The sequence below is a fragment of the Mesoplodon bidens genome (genome assembly GCF_964165515.1).
Source record: "Mesoplodon bidens genome assembly, chromosome: 10".
NCBI classification, from domain to species: Eukaryota; Metazoa; Chordata; class Mammalia; order Artiodactyla; family Ziphiidae; genus Mesoplodon; species Mesoplodon bidens.
In genome coordinates, this window is record NC_138172.1 from 100,517,151 (window position 1) to 100,528,747 (window position 11,597).

General features: G+C 43.0%; 1 protein-coding gene across 3 annotated transcripts in view; it reads right to left on the reverse strand.

Annotated features, from left to right (window-relative positions):
* RIOK1 (RIO kinase 1) overlaps positions 1-11,568 on the reverse strand; it is a 30,456-nt gene extending 18,888 nt beyond the window's left edge. The window contains exons 1-5 of one of the 3 annotated variants that reach the window (XM_081247340.1): positions 11,270-11,568; positions 8,156-8,244; positions 6,146-6,236; positions 5,194-5,263; positions 3,978-4,020 (exon numbers count right to left, since the gene is read on the reverse strand). In XM_081247340.1, the coding sequence (XP_081103466.1) occupies positions 3,978-4,020; positions 5,194-5,263; positions 6,146-6,236; positions 8,156-8,173 (222 nt within the window). In that variant the 5' untranslated portion in view covers positions 8,174-8,244; positions 11,270-11,568. Of the gene's footprint in view, positions 1-3,977; positions 4,021-5,193; positions 5,264-6,145; positions 6,237-8,039; positions 8,245-8,660; positions 8,739-11,269 lie in introns of those variants that run through there. The other 2 variants (XM_081247339.1, XM_081247341.1) reach the window with 2 other exon arrangements.
* Between the last annotated feature and the right edge of the window lie 29 nt (positions 11,569-11,597).

Genomic DNA, 11,597 nt, shown 5'->3' on the forward strand with positions numbered 1-11,597 from the left:
GGTCCGGGAAGATCCCACATGCCGCGGAGCGGCTGGGCCCGTGAGCCATGGCCGCTGAGCCTGCGCGTCCGGAGCCTGTGCTCCGCAGCGGGAGAGGCCACAACAGTGAGAGGCCCACGTACCGCAAAAAAAAAAAAAAAAATGTGAGGTGAGACCAAAGGAACCAAAGAGACAAGAAACCAGCAAGTTCATTCAGTCGTGCAATCAAAGGCTACCAAGTCCAGAAACAGCCGCTAAACTGCGCGGGTGCCTGGGTGCTGCTTTCACCGTCCCACCCTCGGCAAGATCCCGGCTGCCTAGCCTATCAGCACGAATAGTAGAACTTCACAAGGCCTCTCACTGTTGTGGCGTCTCCCGCTGTGGAGCACAGGCTCAGCAGCCATGGCTCACGGGCCCAGCCGCTCCATGGCACGTGGGACCTTCCCAGACCAGGGTACGAGCCCGTGTCCCCTGCATCGGCAGGCGGACTCTCAACCACTGCGCCACCAGGAGGAGAGAATACACAGGGACACGTGGGCAGAAGACCAAGTGAAGATGGAGGCAGAGATTGGAGTGATACAGCTACAAACCAAGGAATTCCAAAGATTGCCAGGAGCCATCAATCACGGATTGCTGGGAGCCATCAAATACAATGGCTAATCCTCCAGCCTTGTATTTGGGGGTATCTTTGTGAAAATTGTTTAGACTCTCACCTACTTATTCAGTGCTATTTAGCTTTTTAAATTACTTTGATGGGGAAAAAAAGTTTATTCTAAAGACAAGGTAAGGAAGGAGTCTTCCCTAGAGCCTTCAGAGCATGGCCCTGATGACATTTTGACTTCCGACTTCCAACTTCCAGAACTGTGAGAGAACAGATTTCCATTGTTTTAAGCCACCCAGTTTGTGGTAGTTTGTTACCGTAGCCCTAAGGGAACTAATACATCTGTCCTTAGGCAGAATTGGAAGACTATTTTCTGGAAAAACTGAACAGTCCCAGAGAAAAGCCCTACAAATATTGACATTTAGGAGTTTCACACATACAAGGAAAAAACTGTCTAACTGTCAAATGAACCAACAGTGAAGCCTAATTCCCACCTGCTCACTACCGCAAATCAATCTTCAAATCAGGTCCTTAGTGCCTCACTCTTAAATAAGAATGGATAGCCAAGAATCATCGTCATTCAAGGAAATTCTCCAGTACCTAAGCCAGAGACTACAACTGTCCCCAATATTCATTCTTCTCCTTTTTCTTTTGGTAATAGAACCTCTTGAATTTTTGCTGGACATGTGACTGTTCAGTTAAAGACTGCTTCCTAGCTCCCCTTTGTGCTAAAGCGGTCAGCGGGATATGAAAAGAGAGGCATCGCTCCTTCCAATTTATGTCCTTAAAAGAAAGCTGCTTGGTGTTCCTCTCTTCTTTTCCTCTTCCTTCAGGCTGGAACATGGACTTACTGGCGGTGAGCCAGTTTCGACCACGCAGAAAAGAAAACTACCTTAGAGGATTTGGGAGTAACATGGTAGAAGGGTCCCTGGATGACCCATTGGAGCAGAGCTACCCACCCTCCTGGACTGTTAAACGAGAGAAAAATAAATTTCTAGTTTGCTTCAAAAAAAAAAAAAAAAAAAAAAAAAAAAAAAAAGGCTACCAAGTCCAAGAGAATCTGCAACTGAGTCTAGACCAATGTTAGCTAACAGAAATACAATCAAACCAGAGGAAACTGTCTTTTCCAGTCATCGGTCAACAGGTGAAATTAATCTGAATAGATTTTATGTAACCCAATACATCTGAAACATTATCATTTCAATATGTAATCAATATAAAAAGTTATTAGGGAGAGATTTAACACTCTGTTTTTTACACGAACCCTTCAAAACCTGGTGTGCGTGTGCATTTCTAGCACGTTGCAAGTCATGCTAGCCGCACCACACAAGCTCCGTGGTGGCTGCACTGGATAAGAAGCTTTAAAGCGGCAACCAGCATCCTACAGTTCACAAGTCATATCAGTCACAGCCTGTTTTTCTATAGCCTGAAAGCTGAAAATGGTTTTTAATTTTAAAAATATTTATTAAAGGGACTTCCCTGGTGGCACAGTGGTTAAGAATCCGTTTACCAATGCAGGGGACACAGTTCAAGCCCTGGTCTGGGAAGATCCCACATCTAAGCCCGGGAGCCACAACTACTGAGCCCGTGTGCCACAGCTACTGAAGCCCTGGCGCCTGGAGCCAGTGCTCCACAACAAAGAGTGGCCCCTGCTCACCACAACTAGAGAAAGCCCACGCGCAGCCACGAAGACCCAATGCAGCCAACAATAAATAAGTAAAAAAAAAAAAAAAATTGATTAAAAAAAATTGTAGCCCACAATGCCTCAAGTATTTATTACTTAGCCCTTTAAAGAAAGAGTTCGCAGACCCCTGCTAGAGATGAGTAGATCAGGGAAAGGCGTTCCTTCAAAGTCAGAGCAGTCAATCTTGAGCACAAAGGACCCTCAAATTCTCTTTAACAAACAGGAGGCAATGAATTTAAAGCCTGAGGCTGTTCACACGTGAAACTGAGGCTGCTGCACGTTTACATGCAATTCCCAGGGCCAGCGCCAGCACTCCTTGGGCACAGGCAGCCCTCCAGCTCCAGGCAGGGGACAGTGAAAGTGGCCAGAACTAACTATAGTTCAGGGCCTACCCTTCTACGAGGTGGCTGTGGTCGCACAAGAAACCTAAGGTTAACAGAAACAAAACAACCTTGTAAGACCGGAGGACTAAAAGCAAACTACAACCACGGCAACTAGAGCAGAAAGAAAGGAAAGTGAGTAAAGAGGCAGTAACTGCTGCTCCTTCTCTGCGCGCAGGTAAACAGAGGGCAAGTAAGCTGGGTGAGCAGGAATCTGCGTAGAGACCTAGGCTTCTGCAAGATCGCTGGGGAGCCAAGTGAGAGGCCCAGGAAGGAGCAATGGGCCCAAATAGCTGAAAACAAAATAGGGGAAGAGAAATAGGAGAGGCAAGTCAACTTACAAATACATATTTTTAAAAGACAGTTTAAGTTTCAAGATATACACTCTTGTTCAAAATTAATTTCCCAAGAGAAAAAGGATTTCAGGTCTTTGAAAATGAAAGCTGCCTCATCTCTCTGAGTTGGACCACACTTTGTTCTCAGTCACAAAAGAGAATACACAAAATAAATAAATTAGAGGATGACAAAGACACAGATCCCAGACCTGACCTGCTCCTGCCAGACTGAAGGTGGAATTCTTCATTTGCACAAATGGGTTGGAGCTCAGGTTGGGTGTGACTCCCTTGGGATGGAGGTGGATAGAGTGCATGCTTGTGTCTTAAACCAAGAACCTGTAGGGCGAAGAGGCTACTATTCAAAACGTGTTTGTGTCTATATGTACGGGTCGGGGAGGGTGGTAGGCAGCAGAAGCAACGTTCTGACCTGTTTTATCACTCTCTTCACGGCAAAAATCTGGGCCAATCCTAATACCCAATTACAACCCTCTACATGTGGGAAAATCAGGGGCTGATTTTTCCCCATTCTTGAATAAAGAATAAAACAAGCATAACTTCTAAACCAAGTAAAGGATTCTAATTGAAAATGTGAAGGCATTATCTGTCTACCCCTCTCTCTCTCTCACACACACACACTTTGTGGGTGATACCTGACTCACCACCTGGGAAGGCTCACAAAATCTCTGCAGACCTTGTTTAAGACAAAAGAAAAGATTTCTGGTCTTACGGTCAATTCTGCTTCCCCCTAGAAGATGAAAGCATTGCGTGGTGGCTTCACAGGGCCACAGGAAGGGGGGCATGATTCCAATTTATCTATTAATAGTCCTATTAGCAATAAAGCAAAAGGTAGCTCTCTAAACTCAAAGAAGGAGCAATTTTACATAGAAGCAGATCTAGGTGACATGAGCATTAAGCAAGAAGGATGAAAGCAAATTACAACTCAAAGACGGAAGAAATGCTACTTTAAAATAAGGGCTTGCAACACATTTCAACCGTACCTGTTCTACAGTTGCTCGGTCTGACTTATCTTTGATGCGATACCTAAGGCAGAACCAAAAAAACAGAAGTGACATTCAAAATTCAGAGAAGCCAAAATCAAAAGTTTCTAAATGTACATCGTTCCATGAAATTCCTAAGCAGGTAGTTCCTTTAATAACACGCTTCACGACCTCATCATAGTTTCATCACTTTGTGAAACTTCATTTCCCCTTAATAAGCAATTCAGTGCCCTAGGGCAAAAGGAGCATATCTGCAGTAAGAAAAAAAAAAATGCCATCCATGTTTCAGAAGCATTAAATAAGTAGAGCAGTGGGATAAAGTGAACTATGTCTGAAAAAAGAAAACATCAAGTCTGTAACTACTGTCCTTAGACCTTTAATGATTATATTAGTATAGAATTAAAGTCCTATACAAGGCTTTCTCTTCAGAGTCCTTTTCTACAAAGACACAAGTTTTTATCATTTCAAGACAGTTACTGCATTAAAACGCAGGCTCTGATGGCTTTGGCTCACACTAAGTGACTCAATTCACAGACTAACCTTAACTATTAACAAAGATACAAACAGACACTTAAATGAAATAAGAAATGCTGTTTCTCAAAAAGCTGGTATCCCTTAGGCATAACAATAAACTAGAAGAAAACTGGTTTTTAAGTTCAGTTCTAACACTGCCATTTATATGATCTTAGAGTCACTTTCTATAATATATTGTTAATGCCTTAGAGCCATTAACAATAGGAGGTTAGCCAGATCTTAAACATTTGGCTTTGAGAACAGAGTTGTAAATGAAAACTGTTCTCTGTTGTATCACTATTTAGTTTTAAATCTGCCCTTAAATTTTTAAAAATATTCCATGGAAGGGAACAATTCTTAATAAGTTCTAAAAAGGGAACATTTTTATACTCTAGCATTCTAGTTCAAACTGTAATGTACAAACACTGTTCCCCTCCTGAGAGCACATTCGTGAATTTCACAAGATTATAGTTTTAGCACAGATTTCTTAAGAAAACTCATTTAATATTTTCAACCTACAAAGGCATAGGATACCCTCATTTAAACTTAAAAAAATTTAAAAAAAAGAATTGGTTCAGGTACACAAAGGAACATCCTTTGCAAAAGAATTATGACAAAGATGCTACTAATTTGTCTAGAATTAGTTCCTACCAGTCAGGTTTTGTTTTATTTATTTATTTTATATACTTGAAATATTACTTACATATCTGCTTCCTTTTGTCTAAACTTTCCCGTGACTTTGTTTATGACACAATCAGTAACGTTCAGTTTTTCTAAAAAAAACAAAAAAACCCCACAACATAAACAACATGTAAGACAAAAGTTTCTGACTAGCATACTTTCTGCCTTCTCCATTTTCTAAATACTTTATTATACATAGTATCTATTGTAGTAATGAAAAAAGTGTTTAATGTTTTTAAGGGCAAGCGCTAAGTTGTGCTTCCTTACTAACAAGGATTGTCACTTTCATCATGACAGCTGTCATTTCTGAGCCATAAAAATCTAGATCCAGAAATCTCTCAAAACTACTTTACCTGCGTATGTTGAATTTCAGACTTTTAAAATATTTTGTATGACTAACAGATAATATAACTGCCTGTATTCCAAGTTAATTCTAAAAATGTCAGTTTCATTTCAAATTATGGGCCTGTGATAGGCAATGATGAGATATGAGAGATGCTGTACCAGGTCCGTAACGGTCAGCGTCTACGAGAAAAGGATGACCCTACATTTCCCAAGTGGCTTCAAATCCACATTCTGATTCCTTGCTTTCAATAGCTCACTAAATGATTAATGCCACACAAAAAGTTTCTAGTAAAACAAAACGTAATTATACTCAATAGCCTAGTGTTTTCAACATTCTACTACGAGATAATCCTATTACAAAATCTAATACAAAACAGACAATAACTTGAATGGGTATCTGTAACTTCGTATTTCTACAACAGGAGAGAAAACACAACTAAAAAAGTATAAGCTAAAGTCTTTCCTTGAAGCCATGTTTTTAAATGACTAAGTTTTTAATTTTCTCTAAGCATTAGTATTTAGTCAGTAACACAGAATATATCCACTGCTTAATCTAATAAAATTTTATAACACTTTGTGGTTTTTGAATTTCTCACAACCCAGTAAGGAAATGTATCTTAAAAACTCACCTAGATTAATTTTATTCTCAAATTTCCTTAAGACCTTGTCTGATGGAGTAGACATTTTGGCTGAATTGAAGCTGAGAGTCTGTCGATTTGCCTGGAAGAAATGAGTTCCAGAGACTAAAGCTCTAATTATAAACACAAGCCTAAGGTTCATAACGTTTTCTCCCTTAGTATTAATTAATTAATTTATGGCTGCGTTGGGTCTTTGTTGCTGCATGGCGGCTTTCTCTAGTTGCAGTGAGCAGGGCTACTCTTCGTTGTTGTGCGTGACTCATTGTGGTGGCTTCTCTTGTTGCGGAGCACAGGCTCTAGGCACGCAGGCTTCAGTAGTTGTGGCATGCGAGCTCAGTAGTTGTGGCTTGCGGGCTCTAGAGCGCAGGCTCAGTAGTTGTGGTGCATGGGCATGTGGGATTGCTCTGAGGCATGTGGGATCTTCCCTGACCAGGGATCGAACCCAGATCCCCTGCATTGGCAGATGGATTCCTAACCACTGCACCACCAAGGAAGTCCCATAGTTAACTATTAAAGTATCAAAACTTAGGGGAGTACCCTAAGGGAAGGGAAGGATCAATCAAATTTGCCCAAGAAGTTTTTTAAAAAGGCATTTGTGGGCTTCCCTGGTGGTGCAGTGGTTAAGAATCCACCTGCCAATGCAGGAGAGACAAGGGTTTGAGCCCTGGTCCAGGAAGATCCCACATGCCGCAGAGCAACTCAGCCCGTGTGCCACAACTACTGAGCCTGCGATCTAGAGCCCACGAGCCACAACTACTGAAGTCCGTGCGCCTAGAGCCCATGCTCTGCAATGAGAAGCCACAGAAATAAGCCCGCACACCACAACGAAGAGTAGCCCCTGCTCGCCGCAACTACAGAAAAGACTGCGTGCAGCAATGAAGACCCAATGCAGCCAAAAATAAATAAAATTTAAAAAAAAATATTTTTTTAAAAAAGGCATTTGAAATAGGACAAAGTCACTGGCTAAAATAAAGTCTATATAATCTGCATTTTTGCTTTTGTTTCTAACCTCTCTACATACCTCTAACATATTCATTATTATAAATAACAAATTAAAATTAAACACATTTTTCTAATTTGACTGGTTTCTAGATTTAAAATGTGAGAACGTTCATGTACCCCCAAGTGTATAATAAAGAGCTAAGACCAACGTTAAACTGGTTCCAGGAATTTCACTTTGGGCTTAGTGTCTCAAGAGAGGGAAAGATTAAGTACAAGGCTTAGCACTTAGACTGGTGCAATGCACAAACTGAAGTAATGGGAAAAAAAAGGGAAGAGAGGGGAGACAATATCCAGAATCTATAAATAAGAGAACAGAGATTAAAAGGGCCTGTCACAAGGACTGATTCAGTCCTGGTATCTAAGTGTGAACTTGGAGGCTGAGTAGTTTCTTATTTACAGGGAACTTAAAAATTGTTTTCTATTAAATATAACTTAAAATAATACATGTTCACAGTAGAAACCACAGGTAAAATTTTAATTACCTATAAGCCCAGCGCCCAAAGATTAACAGTTAACATTTAAGCATATATATTTCCCCCCTTAGCTTTATTAAAAGAAATGCCACCTTTCAGTTACTCAATTCTAGAACCACAAAAAGTCCTTTTCAAAAAGAAGACATGGGCTTCCCTGGTGGTGCAGTGGTTGAGAGTCCGCCTGCCGATGCAGGGGACATGGGTTCGTGCCCTGGTCCGGGAAGATCCCACATGCCGCGGAGCGGCTGGGCCTGTGAGCCATGGCCATTGAGCCTGCACGCCAGGAGCCTGTGCTCCGCAACGGGAGAGGCCACAACAGTGAGAAGCCCGCGTACCACCAAAAAAAAAAAAAAAAAAAAAAGAAGACATAAGCAGACAATGCAAAGATGTACAGGGTCGTCATCAGGTACCTGCAGGTTACTCCCTCCACCTGAGGCTGAACACCTGGTCAGTTTACCAAATCCATCGTCCCAGTCCCAGTCATCATCGTCGTCATAATCTTCCTCCTCCTCCCTTTCTATCGCACCTTCACCCATCTTCTCATTCACGTTATTCTGAAGGTCTTCAAACAGAATATCACCTTCCTCTTTGACAGTCTTCAAGTCAATGTTTTCACTGGAAATAACAATGTTTTGGCATGTTTACACATACTCTAATTGGATTTGCATATGTATTTATTTATGATATAGTAGGCTATATCTATACCAATAAATCTAAAAGGTTCCCTTACAACATCTCCCAATAACCTCAAACTTAACACCAAGTTCTCCTGTTTCTCAGGTTTCTGTTCCAGCTGTTCACTTATTCTCCAGGTTCTACCATGGAAGAAGTACATAAGGTTGTTAAATCCACCCCTGCCTTAATGAAGTTAGAATTTATATTATCATCTTCTCTGCTGAATGAACTAACTCTGATGAGTACACCAGACCTGAACTTCAAGAAAACCATTCACAGAGCTGCTTTAAGAAGGGGTGGGGGAAGCCTTCTGACCAAACTTGGGAATAAGTCTAAAGCCTTATTTCAAGCCTTACCTTGAACTCAATTATCATTCTGCAACAAAAGGAGCCGTATCAAGACTTGTGTTACACAAAGAACTTCAAATCACCCTTGCTCAAGTAGGGAAGGACGGTGAAGAGAAGCAGCACAAATGGGAGAAGGAGGCTGGGTATAAGTAAAGAGGAGAAGCGGAGACTGTCAAACCCAGAGAACTGGCCCAGAGTAAAGGGAGCACAACTAACAGGGTCTTTTTATGCCACATGAGAATTCAGACGAGTGTTACTGTATCTTCTTAGTTTTTCAAGAGAAGCCAGAACTCTGGGTTTTTGTGTAAAATCTCCTGCATACCTGGTATATTCAACTTGAACAAACCACTGTGCACACCAAACACAACATGTCTGCAGGTCAGATTCCAGAGGCAGTACTACCAGTTTTGAGCCCTCAGGTGGAGAACAAGTACAGAAACCACATAAAACACATGATGATATGCCCTACCAGATTAAACACAGTCAGACAGTGGTTTAAGTAAATTATTATCGATCCTGACTCATTAATTAGCCATGGCTTAGAGGGCTCCAAATCTCCACGGATATGGGTGGGAAAAGAACAAATAATCAGTAAACCCCTGTTGTTGACTAGGATTTCATAAACACAATCCATAAGTCTATCCTTCAATTGCCAATAACCTAGAGTGGCATGATAAAGCTATACCTTCATTTGTACCACAGCCTCCCCACCTCGGCTGGACAATTCCTTGTTGAGGGCGGTTGTCCTGTGCCTCAAGGATGTTCAGCAGCATCTCTGGTCCCTGCCTTCCAGACGCCACCAGCGCACCCCCCCCCCCCGCTATGACAAACAAAAATGTCTCTAAAGTCCCAGGAGTGGGCAAAATCTGCTGTGTTTCTATCTTCATAATGTCTAGTGTACACTCATGACCGTTAACTACTCACCAGCCACACTGGCTGTGTTTCTTCTTCCCACTTAACTTAGTCCCTAAGGCCTTCTGTACGCTCATCTGAAAACGTAGTTCTGGATGCCCTTCTCATTTCTCTGGCTAAATCCTACGTATCCTTCCAATATTGGCCTACTATCTTTGCTCAGGAAAGTCTGCCCTGTTCTTTACCCACTTCTCCTTTGTACTACTTACCCAAATCTAATACAAATAATTTGTCTAATTATTCGATATGCTTCCCCTGGCAGAGTGCAAGCTCTGTGTCATTCAGGGGAGTATTTACCAACGTATCACGATCAACTAACAAGAGATCTGACGCACAGAAAGTGATCAACCTATATTTACTGAAATTAATAAAATCTATGTGTAGTGAATCCTTACTATAAAGTAAAAACCATTTTCTTGGAATTCCAAAATGAACTCTATGTTTCATTTTGCTTTCAAGTAGGAGTTATCCTTAATTCCTTTTGCCTCTCACTTCACATCTAACCTACTGTTACACCCTGTCCCTTCGCCCTCCAAAACACCCCTAGCTTGATCCCGTCATCTTTGAACTCAATTACCTGAGTACTTTTGAACTGTGTCCACCTTTGCCCTCCAAAATCATCTCCTCTAGAGCAGAATGAGTCCTTTAAATCATACATCAGGTGATGTCACTGCCCTGCAAAAAGTCCTCCTGTGGCTTTCTATAAGACCTAGAATAATATCTCAAAACCTTACCATCACTTGTAACGCTCTTCATGCTCTGGCCCCTTCTCACTTCTGTATCATTACCAACTAATCTCCTCAACTACCTGCACTGTGCTCTCTAGGCACAATGGCTTCTAGATCTTCCGTTCACATCCAAAAGGGATCCCACCGTAGGGCCTCTGCACCTGCTGTCCCCTGTCCTGAATTGCTGTTCCCGCTGCTCTTCCTGAGTCCTTTAGATCTGGACTATTTATTTATTCATTCATTCATTTTGGCTGCGCCGGGTCTCGGTTGCTGCACGAGGGATCTTTGTTGCTGCGTGCAGGATCGTTAGTTGCAGCATGCAGGATCTAGTTCCCTGACCACGGATCCAACCCAGGTCCCCTGCATTGCGAGCTCGGAGTCTTAACTGCTGGACCACCAAGTAAGTCCCCAGATTTGGACTTAACCCTTCCCTTACAACTAAGCCACTACTTAGGTCTATCAACTGATTTTAATTGTTTACATAGTAAATATGTCATCTGGGTTTAAAAAAAATATATCTCTATGTACCTAATGTTGTGCCCTCCTTCCCAAGCAGAAGGCAGAACTCAATGGCAGCAGAGCCTTGGTTTGTCTTGATCATCACTATCTTTAGCGCCGAGGACATAAACAGGCACACGATAGATAGGTGCTCCAATATTTTTTGAACGCTAAATGTAGTTAAAGCTCAAACACCTGTTACCCAATCGCTCTCTCCAACTCTGCCTCTCAGCGATGCTAACAATGTGGGAAGCCCGGACTCTCCGGACAGACAAGCGGCTTTCATTAACTCTGCCGGCAACTGAACAGAAAGACCTGGCTGGGATGAAGAAAGCAGCAAAAGGCTGTGAAAAGAGGCCCCGAGTGATGAATTATCAGTCTCCCTCCAAACCACAAACAAGCGTCAACTCCCCAAAGGGACCGTGGCGGCGGAAGAGAGAGCACCGTGCGCACCGCGTCGGTGTACTCACGGCTGCCTACCTGTCCGAGGAGTCGGCGTCGTCAAACTGCCCCGGGACCACCCGACTCATCAGCAGCCGCCGGTAGTCCATGACGGAAGCGCGCCAAGCCTCAGCGTCACCGGCGGCCGCTCGCCCTGCGCCGGGGCAGAAACGGCACAGGGACGGTTCTACCCGCCGATCCAACGGCCTCTGCGCGTGACGTCCGCCTAGCAAACCGCTCAGAAGCCCCCGCGCCCAAAGCGCGCGCCACGTGCGGGGGATGGGGCTCCAAACCTACCACCCAAGCCACCCGGACAGGAAGCCCCGCCCAGAACGGAATTCGTCTTCCCACCGGAAGCCCCGCCCCC